Here is a 15,183-nt window from a genome sequence, read left to right as displayed (position 1 = left end):
ATAATATTTTATTAAATACATATAATCACGTGTAATTATATGTATCTAATCACATATGATTTACATGGACAATATTCATTTTTGCATTCTCGATTCACTAGTTTTTCATGTGTATTTAATCACATGTGATTATATGTATTTAATAACATATAAATCATATATGATTCGATACATATAATCACATGTGACTCAATACATATAATCACATGTGATTATATACACGAGAAAAACTAATGAATCAAAAACATAATAACAAATCTTTGTAGGTAGGGGTGGGGGTGGTGGCGACGGGGTGGTGGTGGTGTGTGGTGATGGGTGGTGGTGGGTGGGTAGGTGGTTGCAATTGATGGTGATAATGATGGGTGGTGGTTTTGGTGGGTGGTGGGTGGGTGTGGGTGGTGGAGGTGGGTGGTGGTGGCGGGTGGTCATGGTTAGGTAGTGATGATGGTGGGTGGTGACGGGTGGTGGTTGGTGGTGGTGGTGGTTGTGGAGGGTGGATGGTGGTGATAGCAGATGGTGGGTAATGATGGTGGTTGGTGGTGGTGGGTTGTGGTTGTGGTGGGTGGGTGATGGGTGGTGGTGGGTGGTTGGTGGTGGGTGGTGGGTAGTGATGGGTGGTGGCGGCGGGTGGTGGTGATGGGTGGTAGGTAGTGGTTGTTGGTGGTGGTGGCGGGCAGTGGTGATGGGTGGTGGAGGTTGGTGGTGGTGGCGGGTGGTGGTTGAGTGGTGATTGTGGTGGGCGGTGATGGTGGTGGCGGGTGGTGGTTGGTGGTGGTAGTGGTGGGTGGTGGGTAGTGGTGGGTGGTGGGTGGTGGGTGGTGGTTGGTGGTGGTAGTTAGTGATGGGTGGTGATGGCGGGTGGTGGTGGTGGGTGGTGGATAGTGATGAGTGGTGGTGATGGGTGGTAGGTAATGGTTATGGGTGGTGGTGGCAGGCGGTGGTGATAGGTGGTGGAGGTGGGTGGTGGTGGCAAGTGGCGGTGTTGGTGGTGATGGTGGTGGCGGGTAGTGGTTGGTGGTTGGTGGTGGTAGTGGTGGTGGTGGGTAGTGATGGGTGGTGAGTAGTGGGTAGTGGTTGGTGGTGGTGGTTAGTGATGGGTGGTGGTGGTGGTGGGTGGTCGTTGGTGGTGGTGGGTAGTGATGGGTGGTGGTGATGGGTGGTGGTGGCGGGTGGTGGTGATGGATGGTAGGCAGTGGTTGTGGGTGATGGTGGCAGGCGGTGGTGATGGGTGGTGGAGGGGGGTGGTGGTGGCAGGTGGTGGTGGTTGGGTGGTGATGGTGGTGGCGGGTGGTGGTTGGTGGGTAGTGATGAGTGGTGGATGGTGGGTGGTGGTTGGTGATGGTGGTTAGTGATGGGTGGTGGTGGCGGGTGGTGGTGGTGGGTGGTGTTGCTTGGGTGGTGAGTGGTGTTAGTTAGTTGTAACATCCCAAAAATCACGGCCAGAAAAGACCAGTTTCATTTATGCTTTTGAATAAAATCAGAGTAATCCTTTGATTAAAAGAGTTGTGAAATTTGTTCCCAAAACAAAATATGATAAGATAAAATTTATCAAAGCATTTCATAAAGAAATGTATTTTCATTATATAACAAAACCTCTGATATCATGTTCCGATACAGACCAAAAGCATAAACAATACAAAATAGACCTTACAACAGTTACATATAACTACTGGTCTATAATCCAAAAATATCTTGACAATGTCATCCAACTTATGCTCTCGGGCCACTACCTGTAATACAAAGAAAAACTGAGTGGGTCAGGCTTGGGAGTCTGGTGAGCATATAGGGTTTTCAACCCACAATAAATAATTATATTTAATTTCACCAACCAACAATAACCTGATTACCCATTCCCGTTATCCTCACTTTACGTCCCTATGACAACAACTATTTCAAGGGACTTAATCTAGGATTTTCATCGAGACAAACATTACTGCAAAGGGGTTTCCTTGACAATAGATGTCCTAAAGGCAACCATGAGGGGGGTAGAGTACCCCGGTAAACACATCGTTCACAACACCTACAGGTTATGAGCATTCTAGCATTCCATTGGACTGTCTAGAAAGAGTCTGTGGTCGTCATTCATACTCCGCTAGATGACTAGATCAACAACAACATCGAGACCTCTCATCATTTTATTTTATCACACACCAACTGTCTACCCATGTTCTACCCAACATATTAGTAGATAATATATATACATTTATATACAGCTTAAAACCTGTACAAAACATCCATTCAACAACTAGTTCAAATAAACAAATAATATATAAACACATAGCACGGGTATATTAGTAAATTAACTTTTATGTGAAAAGGGTGGAAAAAATGTCAGGTGGCAAAAAAAAAGTGTCTTTTATTATTATTATAACTAGGTATGAGACCCGTGTATTACACGGATCGATTTAAAAAAAGATTAAACATTAAATTGTAAACATAAAATATTTTTTAATGTACAACTTTAAAATAAGAAATGAAAAAACGTATTTATTGCAATTTAATATCATATATATGATATTTAATACTTTACATATATAATTATATGACTTTAATTTTAAAAATTGAAACAAATCAAAAATTGACAAGTGGATAATATTTATTTCAAAAATACCACAAAATGACAAGTGTCAAAACTCATGAGAGATTGACATGTGGCAAAAAAAACTTCATTTATTAAGAAGGAAGATAGAGGATAGGAGATAGAGATTTTAAATAAAATAATTTTAGAGAAAATCTATAATTATTTGGAAAAAGAGAGCATATATAGGGTTATCCACATCCATATCTCAATATGCACCACATACACAGAATCAAACAATTGAAAAGAAAACTTTTTAGCATTACAACTGTTTGGTTGTGTCATCTTCCTCATTTTTTAAGGGTGTTTTTGGAACAAAACCCACCATGAATGCCCTCAAACTTAGTAAAACTGCATGTTTTCATTCATCTTTATTCTCTCGTGACTTGACAAATACTTATATCAAGAATCTAAATACCAGTATTCACCCTCGTAAAAGAACAAGATTGACATTGAGAGCTAGTGTTGATGAACAAGAAGAGAAAAAGAGTTCAAAGAAACGAAGCTTTCTCACCCTAGAAGAAGCTGGTCTTGTTGAAATGTCGGGTTTAAGCAGTCATGAAGGGTTTTTATGTCGATTGACGGTATGTTAATGTTTGCTTCAAATTGTAACTTATTTGTTTTTATTGAACTTTTGGTATGTAAATTGTGTTATAAAACTAATAACACATGACCATGATCATGAAAAGTTTATATTTTCTTTAATAAACGACACAATTAATTTATTTGGCTAATTATATAAAAATCACTATATTGTAGACATATTTTTCGAGTTAACCATTGTTTTTTAAAATTCTATTATAAAATCAAACTTTAATACTTTTTTAGTCCATTCATTTTTATCTTCTACACCCGATACAATTGGTTTTTCTTTGATAAGAAGGCCCGAAAAGAACAACAAACATATGGTGGTTAGTTCAAAAAAATGCCCAAAATATATTGGTTAATATGACAAACAACCAATAATATAATGGAAGTGATGGTAGTGAAAAAAATTATCAAAAGTTATTTGATTTTATTCTAAAAATCTCTAAGTATAATGATTTTTATGTAATTTGTTCTTACTTATATATGGAATGAAATTTGTGTTTTTCTAGATAAAATGGTACCCTATCCTCCCTAATAAATAAAGAACTTTTTGTCACTTGTCAATTTCTTATGCATTTGGACACATGTAATTTTGTGGTTAATTTTTAGAAATTAATTTTCACTTGTCATTTTGTGATAATTTTTTAATTTTCTTAATTAACTATCTAATTTTTAGGTTATAGAAAGTAATTAATGTGTCATTCATTTGTTTTCTTATATTTTCAAATTTTAATATGTTTCTTTCAATATATATAATTCAAAATTAACATGTTTCTTTTAAAGTTCATTGTTATTTTAGGCAAAATGGTCTGTATAAAAAAAATAATCAAACTTTGTTGCTTTTTATTGACAAACTAAAAAAAATATTATATGGTCAAAATATAATTATTTTTCAGTAGTTTGTTTTATTAATATAAATTGAATTATTTATTTATTCATCATTTTGTTTGTATATATATTTTGAAATTTTATTTTAAAAAATACTTAATGTTTACACTTTGATATTTAATGTTTTCTTTAAAAAAATATATTTAAAGTTTATATCTTCATATATAATTTTTTTAATCAACTCGTGTAGTACACGGGTTTCACACCTAGTATATGTAACAAATCATTAGTCTATGGACGAATGTATAACTTGTTGAGGTTATTAGTTAAACGAGCATTAAATTATAGAGGTTATTTTAAAAAAAAATTGATGATTTTTTATTGGTTTTGATTTTTTATTAAGGAAGCGTTATTACAAAATAATGGATAAAATGGAAATTTTGTACTTTGCTACGATTGACAAGTTTTTGTGATGGTTTTATGTTATACAGATATCGTCCCTAAATCTTTTGAGGGTGATAGGAGAGCAAGAAGGGTGTAGTATTGAGGAACTGAACGCAGGGAAAGTGTGTGATTGGTTTCTAAAGGACAAACTCAAAAGAGAGCAAAATTTGGATGTTGTTCTTCAGTGGGATGAATCTAATTTTCAACTATAAAAATACCTTTTTTACCCTAAATTTCCACACATACACTCTATGTACAACTAGCAATTGGATGATAGTTTTGTCATTTGGGAAAATATTGTCGGTTGGTTGATTCAAATGGTTAAAATCTAACAATAATTAGTTGAGTTGTACCCAGTTACAACTCATAACCCGATCCAGGGTCTATTTGTCATTTTCAGTAGATCATTGTCCGTTATATTTATTTCGATATTAATAAATGTTCAGAACTTGTTTATGCACTTATACTCTAGGGATAATGACTTAAAAGGGTAGTATATTTTTGATTTATACACATTTGGTCACCGGGTTTTTTTTCCGTCAACATTTACCCCTTCAACTTGTTTAACTGTACATATTTAGTTCTTATGACCAGCTATTTCAGGTAAGCCGGAAAAAATGACTTAAAATGGTAATATTTTTCTAACTTTGTACACATTTAGTCATTAATATATTTTTTTGCACATTTAGTTCTTAATATTTTTTGATTGCAAAATAAGTATTTCTTGTTTTTGTACATATTCAGTACTTACGATTGATTTTTTTTAGATTTTTCTCACGATAACCTATGCAGGACCATCATTAATAAGGTGTTCGAAGCTGTTCATGATTATGGTCCCTCTCACCGCAACCTTGGCTGCTTGGTTACTTAGTTCTTGTGGTTTGACTTAGGTCTTGTATTCTAGACTTCATGACTTCCCGAAATACACAACACTTTGAAGGGGTAGAGTGTGCTTGAAAGTGTTGTCTATTTCGGGAAGCTTTTGTTTATGGTTTGTTATACATGAGTTGACATCCCGAGAGGATTGAATTAATAAATGTCTCTTTTAAAAAAATGTTTTTGAAATATGGTATTTTCGTTGTTAAACAAAGAGTTTGTTATAAGTTGAGTATAAATTGGTTTTAACAAAAATGAAGGAAAGACGAAGTCGTGCCTGATTTCAGACTTTCAGCGAAAGGTTTGGACAATTTGACTCGATAGGTGGGCTCGGCGATAAAAAAAAATTGAAATGTTGAAGGGGGGCCTGGACCCATCCTGCTTTTATCTAAACTATTTGTTAATTATTTACATAAAAAATTAATTTAGAGACAATAGTACAAAATTTGAAAGATACAGAAGATCGACGGGGGGTTACATTTTGATGAATAATATTAGAATTTTTTACATTGATTTTATTCTTTAGGTTTTTTATATGTCATAACTTTGAACCACATAAACTTGTTTATAAACTTTTGTTTTATAGAAATAGGTTCCTGTAAATTTATAGTATGTATATGTATATATGTGTATGAGGTCAACACCTAGTGTTTTCTAATAGAATATCAATTTTCACAAGCTCCTGGAGATCAATCGTCGGTCACTGCTCAATCTCTCGAAAATCGGTGGTCGCATGGTTTAAAACATCAATTCTAAAAGAAGGCTTTAGACAAAACAACCACCAGTGATATAAAGAAGGGTAGTTTAACAGATAACATAAGAGATTAATAGCAACAACCACAAAAAGGATTAAATCATTAAACCCTAAGTTATTAAAAGATCCAAATCTTTTTCAATTTCAATTTCATCAGTTGAGACTTGAGAGTAAGCAGTCATGCAAAGTTAAGACGAAGAACCTCACCTTCATCTCTGAAAATGTCAACTTCCAAGCTGGTGACAAAGCGAGAAGGAAGAAAGTAGTAACATGTGGTTGTGGCGATGTGTGTAGTATAGGTGTTGCTGTTGCACGCAAAGAAAACCAGAACAAGGGAAAAAAAAGTGCCCTAATTACAAGGTAAACAAGGAAATTTTGCTCTGATTTTGCCCTAATTACAAGGTATGGTCTTAAATCTCTTTTTATGAATGTTGATTTTGCCTTAATGGTATAGGTGGGAGGGAACTGTGGTTTTTTTAAATGGTATGATGAAGAATATGAAGCATGACATCTCACTCAAACCTGCCATATGGAGTAGAAGAAGAAGATGATGAAAAGGCATTGCTAGAAATTATTGTAGGATTGCTTGCTTTTATCTTGGTTATGTTGACAATAGTGGTTTTGAAGATGTAGTTGTTTTGTAGTTTAATGGTTATGTACAATTGTAATGAATGTTTGGTCAATTTTAATGGTTATAAACTCAACTGAATCCATGACAGATTCCAAGTTTGATCATAACAAGTACTATATTGTTTTTCCATGACAGATTCAAAGTTTGCAAATCATATAATTCCATGAGATAATTTAGCAATGTACTTTTATTGCATGTAAAAATAAGATAGTTTCTAAATGCCGGAAACACAATTAACAAAGGGTGGGATTGTAACGTCGTTGAAGATTTTGAAGGATTAGAAGCAAAGGGTCACTATGACTAATGAGTTTCTGGAGAATAATAAATAAGGATTATGTTTTTATTGTGTTTGGATATTGTCAAACATCTACATAGATTTGGTTGTTGATGTTTTTTCAGTGATGATGTGGAAGAAGCAAGCTGAACCATTTGTAGTACATGTGAAATAACCCAAACTGCACATGTTTCTTTTTGTATCTTTTCTGTCAGTGCATTTACACATGTTTCTTTTCAAATACAAGTGCTACAGCATATCATAATTTGTAACTTACCATTACAGCAATGTACTTTGGAAAGTACAGTGCTATAAACTGCTAGTTCTGATCTGATTGTCTAATTTTTCGACCTAGGTTTTAGAGTAAGTAGCTATCAAATTTCTCATGTATTTGGAATTTTTTAGTTGATGTTGATAGGGTTATCTGTCAAAGGAGGTTGCCTGTTGAAGACCAAATGTATTGGATCTCTTTTCTGGCAGGGGCATAATAGTCTTTATCTGGAAAGAAGTTGGGGACAAAAAGATATAATAGAAGAAAGCAATAATAAGAGGAAAGGGCATTTTGGTCAGACAACTTAAAAGAAGTTGGTACTTTTAAAAGTAAAGGAATTGATGGTTTTCTCAGAAATTTCCAATTACACTCATGGTTCAAGTCCATGGGTTTGGGACAAAATATGTTATGTTATATAGGGCAAATTGGTCATTTTATTGGGTTTCAAAATCATAGAGACAGAGTAACATCAGCAACATGAGACTCGATAGTCGATATCAAACAGATCATTATCATAGAGATAGAGATAGAAACAAATCTATCTATAATATAAGTGATTCATTTCTTGTTATCATTGTTTTTTCTTGAAATGGGAAAAATCCACAATGAGTTAGCTACAACCAAACCAAACAAAAACAGAATAGCAGAAATGTACTCACATGATTAGGCAGGAGCAGAAGCAGAAGCAGAAGGAGTGGTGCTACTGCTACTACCCAAACCCATCTTTTGTCCCAAGACAGCAAGCTGATCAACAAACTCAGCACCAGTGAGAATCTCAGTTGTCCCGTATATGATATGCTTAGCAGAAGAAGGTGGCTGCTGCTGCCTCCGTGCAAGCTCCTGCAAGCTTCCATATTCAACATAATTCCCACCACCAATCATGAACACAATCGCTTCTTTAAAAGGCCCTTTCATTTGACCAGAACTCGATTTCGGTGCACGTGGGTCCAACACCAGATAAGACTCAATCTCCGGATTATTATTCGGTTTCCCTTCCATCAACGCTTCAACCGTTCTCGCCATTGCCAACTGATGATCACCCGATAACAGATTCTTAACACCTGCAGTCACAGCACTTATCGACTGCCCATAAAGCTTCTCAGCCCAATCCACAATGTTGCTTCTGCTAGCAGCATCATTTGCAGAAGATGCTAACGAAACATTTAACGATTTTATCTTTTTAACATATTGAAACGCACACGTGTCCACCTCCGCTTCTCTCAACGCGGATTCAACCATTTCGACTTCTACCTGAGGGATGGTTTCCGTTGAAATAAGGAACATGATAGCAAACCGAAGCTTATCCGTTTTACTACCTTTCCCTTTAAGAACAGATAAAAGTTCCCCCTGGTCGATTCCGCCTCTCACCATCATTTCGTATTCCTTTTTCGCGTACGAATCCAGAGACCGCTCTTTGATCTCCCCGAGCAAAACCGTCGCGATGTTTGTGTGTTTATCGATTGTCTGTTTCCGTTCGGTCAGTTCGGGCAGCGAGTTCACCGCGTTCATCAAATGTTTTGTGTTCCCGATCAGATCGGTCCCGTCGAATTCCGCTCCACCACCCGTTCGCCGGTTCACTTCTTCCACGTCTTTCTTGTATTTATTCAACTGTGTCTCGATTTCAACCGCTACCTCCGGGAATTCCAGATTCCCGTTTGCCACCCAAAACGGGTCGACCCGGTCCAATTCATATGACTTCATCCCACCACCGCCTTGTATGGTTAACCGGTTAAGCCTCAACCCGAGCACATCGTGAACGAGAGGTCGGTAACGAAAGTCATGTTGGATGGCAACTGATAACTCGAGGTTCCGGTCAAACAAACATAAAATGGGTCTCTGAAAGGAGCTTGTGAAGTTACCGCTTTCGGAAAATAAATTGTTTTTAACAAGTAAATGATCACGTAACCGCTGGTCCAGCAATGATGCAACCATCTCAGCGGGACCCCCACGTGGGCACCGGATGATCGGGACAACGCCAAGTGTAGCCAGGACACAGAACAACCCGCTCACGAGCTTTTCGATTATTTCTTCAATCTCACGATCCGTGGCTTTCGGATCGTTTAACCGGATGTAACAAGATTTATCAGCTAAAGAGAAGAGATTGTCATCCAGGGTTACAAACTCCAGATACTGGTCATGAACTTTGGAGATTCGTTGGATGGAATCGGAATTCAGGGTTCCGGAAGCAAGATCTTCAAGAAGGGGGCGGGGGATTGATGAAGAGAAGTTTAAGTGGAAGTAATCGTAGACGGAATTAGAGGCATCCAAGATGATTCTTTCAATGTTTTGTTGGGAAGGTCTTACAAAGTAAACAGCAGGAACATCAGAGACAGGTTTGCGGTTTTTATCAATAAGAAAGTAGAGGGTCACACCATGCTTGCGGAGATCCTTCACATGGATCAGAGGGGACAGAATGTCTTGACAGAACTTGTCATAAATCAGTATCTTGTAAACTTCCTCGTTTGCTGTTCCACTTGCGTTTATAGGCTGATTCAGATTTAGCATCCGAGCTATGCACTCTGAAAGTACATACAAAATTACATCATGTTTTGCTTTGTTTGCAAGGAAAAAACAACTACAATGGTATGGTATGAAAACTCATCACTCCATATCAAATAACTACATTTATTTTTAGGCTCAGATTCAATATTCAGGTTATGCAATCCCAAAACATTTCTATTTCTACTCAAGTGTAAGCATCCAAGTTACTCATACACATACATATACTTCAATATACCGATCAAAACTCACTAATTATAGACAAAACCTACAATGTCTCATACAAAAGCATGAAATCGGATGAGATGGTGCTAAAGCTTCAAATTAAGGAACACAATATAGAAAACCGTTCGATTTCTTATGAGAACGCGTATCAATTTTATTTCATATGATTCGCTATCAGTGCCCATCCGATAATACCTCAATAAACATTGATTTTCAGATTCGGATTTAAAATGGACGGTGTTTCGATAATTAGATCATAAACCCACAGCATACATATATATATATATATATATATATATATATATATATATATATATATATATATATATATATATATATATATATATATATATATATATATGCTGTGGGTTTATGTTTATATTAATCGTGATAGACATTCAGGCTTAATTTCATATCCGATCGGAGCTTGAGATACATGAAAATCGGGCAATAGACATAGGGGGGAGAGAAATCAATCACCTGTCTGTCTTTGACGAAGATTGAGCGCCATTGATGGATCTAGAGCGAGAGCGAGAGATCGATCAAGGGAGATGTTAGTCGGTTTTGTGGTTCGTCTGTGCGTTGAAGGGCTTTAGAGAAGCTTTAGAACATCAAAGATTTTGATAAATAAATGGGAAAACCATAGATAGAAAAACGCTATGTATTATGCACGAATATTTTTTTAAAAAAAAACCTTATATTATTATTTTTATTTTTTACAGATTAACCATTATTATTTCTGACCTTTATTGTTTTAATGCACTTAACCGGTCATCCTTAAAGAACCGGTAACATAAATGGCGTGCATCTCATTCTGCTGCTTCAAAAATAGTGATCTCGTTCTTTTTTTTTTTTTTTTTTTTTTTTTTTTTTTTTAAGTTGGTGTTGCGGAAATGGGGGATCGATCATATGAAATTCTTTTAAGATTGTTGCTGTTTCTCTAATTTTTATTCAGATACTTCAACTTTTTGTAGGATCCTTGAAAAGATTGTAAATATTTTGATAGGTGGATGGGGATTCGGGTCTTCAGTGGTACATGAGTTGCATAGGAAGAATATGGATTTGTTCAAGTATGATATGATCCTGTCCAAGAAGAATATGAAACTGGAGAAGGAGAAATGGGTCTGCAAAAGAAATTAATAAAGTTTGAGGTGATTGACAAAAAGGAGACTGATATATTCATGGTTAGGGTGATGTTTGGTATTGTTCTGGTTTGCATCTTCTTTTGGTTTGTAATTATGTAATAGGGCAATAGGTTAATGTAAAATCCCTAATTATGTAATAGGGCAAGTTAGGTGTATTAAAGAATTAGAAATTAGAATATACTTCTCTTATTTTTAAAGCAATGTTCAAGACCCTGCACATTTTAATTTGGTTGATAAAGGTTTTACTGTCATATTTGTTTTATGAAGATAATGTGGTTTTGTGAGTATATAGATTGTTTCAGGTTCCTTTTTTATGGTTGTAATGTCATTTTATATCTGGTTATAAAACAGTTGGACAGTTTTACCCTTTTTCTCACAAATGAACTGATGCATCAAGTAAAGGTCTGGAAAGATGAACTGCTGTTACAGATACACAAATACATCAGAAGTGATTTTTTTTTTATGTGCAGGTCTGATGTAAAAGTTATTTTTTTTGTAACTAAAAGTCTAGAAAAAAATTTCATTTTTGTCAGTAGAGGTTTGATTGTCTGATGCAAGAGCCATTTTTTAAGGGTATAATTGTTACTTAGAGGATTTAGCATAGTATGGAATGGAATCAAGATTAGAATGGAATCAAGAATAGAATGTAATTGAATAGATTGTAATGGAATGGAATCAATAATAGAATGGAATTAAGAATAGAATCAAGAATGGAATGGAATAAAAAAAATCAGTTGGACGGTTTGATGGTCTGGTGCAAAAGTCATTTTTGAAGGGTATAATTGTCACTTAAATGAGACTCCTGCAGCTGCACTGTAAAAACAAACAGAAATAGTAGTTGCACAAGAACAGCAGCAACACAGGAACATCATTATAAAGGGGCTGTTTGGTCTTAGCTTAATGGAAACTCAGGAACAACAACAGAGAAACATGTTCACAACACAATTTCATTGATATCAGTACACAAAATCAACAATTTCATTAACAAAAGACTAGGAATACTAAATTTCAAGTACAAAAAATTATCACAAAAGACTAGAGTTTTTTCCCATTCTAGTTCCTAAAGCTAGTATTGTAGATTAACAAGGTTGTCCTGCGTAGATCCATCTCCATTCCTTTCAGATGGCCTTCTTGGTTTGAGCTTTGCACGGATAATAGGCAGATCAATTGCTATCCCATCAATCACATGAGATTGATCTTCCAAATTAGCTGCAAAAGGAAGCAACATATTCTTCTTCATCGGGCTCATCATCTGTTCCATTCAAACCCTCCATATAAACTTCAACTAATGCATTTGAACTTGAAGCCATATATGTGGGTTAAAGCTTCCTTGAAGAATCAATGCAAACAACAAAATTATAAATAGGGGTAATGGAAGAGTCGATGTAGTGATTAAGCAAAGAATGATCGAACACTCACCTGATTAGCATGTACAGGTGGTTAAAGCCATGTGATTAAGCACCGATTTTCATCCTCTGACCTCTTCCACGAAGATTTTCCTTTTTTCGTGTACAGGATGATCGATAAAGAACAGGTACTGAAAGAAGAAAGGTACTCCACGTACATTGAGAAGAACGGGTAGGTTACCGGATAAATTCAATATGTTATACGATTTTTGAAAGAATAATGGTTTATTTGTACAAAAACAAAATATAAGGGTTTTTTTAAACATTGGCATATAATACACAGGGTTTTTAATTTTATGTGGTTTTCCCTAATAAATTACACAAAAACACGCAAAACCCTTTTTTTCCAATATTAATTCTCTTTTTAATATGATATTGTTTTTTTTTTCCTAAATGTATAGAATCAATGATAATTTTAATTTTATATAATATAAAATTAAAATTGATCATTTATTTAACAATTTTTATAACAAAGTTATAATTTTGTATGTTATCATAATATAATAAATTACAATTTAAAGAAATTAAAAGAATATATGATTAGTAACATAATTTTACTTAAATATAACATATTTCTTATTTATAAATCCAAACGAACAATCTTGAATAAATATTTACATTCTGAATACCAAAATATAAAAGTTTGTTATGTAAGTTATAAATTTTTCATTTGTCTAGTTTTAGTAATTAATTAACATAAGATCATATTTGATAAAATAAATTGAAAAGCTAGTTTTTAGTTTATAAACTAGTATATTAATAAGTTAGTTTATCAATAAGCCAAATTATAAACTACAATAAGTTATTATTGTGATTTTATCAAACTCTAAATTATAATAAACTACCTTATTTTTATCAAATATGACTTACCAATAGACTTTTAATATCTTTCAAGATCATAAATGTTACAATGACTATTTTTATTGTTTTTTATAATATGTAAAATACATGTATATATAATGTAAAAACCTCCCATTTCATGAAATTACCACCTATAACAATTTGTGTGGATTGATCCTTCTATTAGAAACTGAGACTGATAATGATAGAAATGATTTTTATTATGTACATAAGGAATTGAATGATTTAAAGGCATTGAAGGAGAAGGAACCTAAGGATTTGAAGGTGGCTCCGGCAGGTTGCAGTAGTAGGTGGTGGCGGTAGGTTGTAGAGGTGTTGTTAGGTTTATCAATTCTTAAAGGTTCATGACATAATTAGAAACAGATGATAGAGTTTGAAAAAGTTTCAGAGAGTTTGAAAGTGTTTTTTAAATTTTAATGTATGATCTAGCTTTTTGTTTAATGGTTGTAATGTTAGGAATGTATATGGACATGGACGTCCCAAGTGATTTACATTTCACATCTGGAATCTAGAAGGGGTTTCATGGCATAATGGTGTAAATTTTATGACCATGGAAGCCCTCATGCAAGCTTAAAGCTATTATTATGGCCTTTTGACCCCTAAAGGCCATGCATGGAAGGAAAGTCTGATACTTTACGTGCTCATTCAGTATTTAGGACCTGGATATCGGTTTTCATGCTTTGGATTGGAGTAATAAGGATTTTGGACAAAGATCTATGTCCTAATGAACTAGATTTAGAGCTAAACCCATTAAGAAGTACTATAAACGGGTAAAGTTGGAAACTTTACCCTTAAGAAGGCTTTTCCAGTATGTAGAAAGAGTTGGAAGCTTAGATCTAAGGTATAGGGGCTTAATCTGTTAAGATGGACCAAACAGACAGGGTGACTCGTCGAGTCCATGGATGAACTCGACGAGTTAAGACGACTTGTCCCGTTTATGCTTATGGTGGAACTCAACGAGTCTGAGGATGACTCGACGAGTTAGTTCTCTTAGTCACGATGATGAGTAACCAGGGAACTCGGCGAGTTGAATCGCGATTTTAGGGTTTCTGAGTTATAGAACTCGGCGAGTCGGTATGCTGACTCGGCGAGTTGGGTCAACCCAGAATGTTGACTTTGACAAGAGTGTTGACTTTGACCAGGGGTAAAATGGTCATTTTACCCTAAGAAGGATTATCATATTCTTGACTAGTATTTATTGTGATAATGATAGTCGGGGAGGCTGGAGCAGCCATCAGAGATTCCTCACGCGAGAGTTCAGCAGCCATCTTGAGAGGTGAGTTTCCTTCAGTAGGAATGGGTCTACGACACCAAGGCCGGCCCGTGTATGTGATATGATCAATAGTCGAGTGTGGGCGAGGCCCGTATCTCACAGTTAGCTGAGTGTGGGCGGGGCCCGTATCTCATAGTATTAGTTGAGTATCGATATATGACTGATTGATAGATTTAGATATATTTGTTGTATGTGTGATACTTGTATGCATGTTAGTAGTCGAGTGTGGGCGAGGCCTGTATCTCGTAGTAGCCGAGTGTGGGCGGGGCATGTATCTCGTAGATAGCGGAGTGTGGGCGGGGCCAGTATCTCCTAGACAACAGAGTGTGGGCGGGACCCCTATCTCCTAGTTAGCGGAGTGTGGGCGGGGCTCGTATCTCCATGAGTGTGGGTGGGGCCCGTATCTCCTAGATGCATGTTATATGTGTATGGTGTGTGGTAGTTTGCGGAGACTCGCTAAGCTTCGTGCTTACAGTTTTTCAGTTTTGGTTTCAGGTACTTCCGGTAGCAAGGGGAAGAGCTCGGGATGA

General features: G+C 35.7%; 1 protein-coding gene and 2 long non-coding RNA genes across 3 annotated transcripts; 1 reads left to right on the top strand and 2 right to left on the bottom strand.

Annotated features, from left to right (window-relative positions):
• Positions 1-2,780: 2,780 nt before the first annotated feature.
• Positions 2,781-6,777, top strand: LOC145140997 (uncharacterized). Its single transcript, XR_013722389.1, has 3 exons — positions 2,781-3,162; positions 4,486-6,428; positions 6,523-6,777. It is a non-coding gene; the product is annotated as an uncharacterized LOC145140997 (long non-coding RNA).
• Positions 6,778-7,783: 1,006 nt separating this feature from the next.
• LOC145137584 (SEC1 family transport protein SLY1-like) lies at positions 7,784-10,607 on the bottom strand. Its single transcript, XM_079071711.1, has 2 exons — positions 10,449-10,607; positions 7,784-9,763 (listed from the first exon to the last, which is right to left on the bottom strand). The coding sequence occupies exons 1-2, from the start codon at positions 10,477-10,479 to the stop codon at positions 7,908-7,910; spliced, it is 1,887 nt and encodes a 628-aa protein (XP_078927837.1). The 5' UTR covers positions 10,480-10,607; the 3' UTR covers positions 7,784-7,907.
• Positions 10,608-12,040: 1,433 nt separating this feature from the next.
• Positions 12,041-12,715, bottom strand: LOC145139578 (uncharacterized). The gene is made up of 2 exons (XR_013721946.1): positions 12,533-12,715; positions 12,041-12,442 (listed from the first exon to the last, which is right to left on the bottom strand). It is a non-coding gene; the product is annotated as an uncharacterized LOC145139578 (long non-coding RNA).
• Between the last annotated feature and the right edge of the window lie 2,468 nt (positions 12,716-15,183).

Source organism: Lactuca virosa, chromosome 9 (genome assembly GCF_052849685.1).
Source record: "Lactuca virosa cultivar CGN04683 chromosome 9, Lactuca_virosa_CGN04683_v6, whole genome shotgun sequence".
NCBI classification, from domain to species: domain Eukaryota; kingdom Viridiplantae; phylum Streptophyta; class Magnoliopsida; order Asterales; family Asteraceae; genus Lactuca; species Lactuca virosa.
Note: the sequence above shows the minus strand (reverse complement) of the source record. Positions and strands in the feature narration are given on the sequence as shown.

What these genes read in the sequence shown, in the direction of transcription:
- LOC145137584 (XM_079071711.1), bottom strand. Translation starts at nt 10,479, where the DNA reads ATGGCGCTCAATCTTCGTCAAAGACAGACAG. An exon ending in TCTTCGTCAAAGACAGACAG is followed by an intron (nt 9,764 to 10,448) that starts GTGATTGATTTC and finishes ATGTACTTTCAG; the next exon opens with AGTGCATAGCTCGGATGCTA.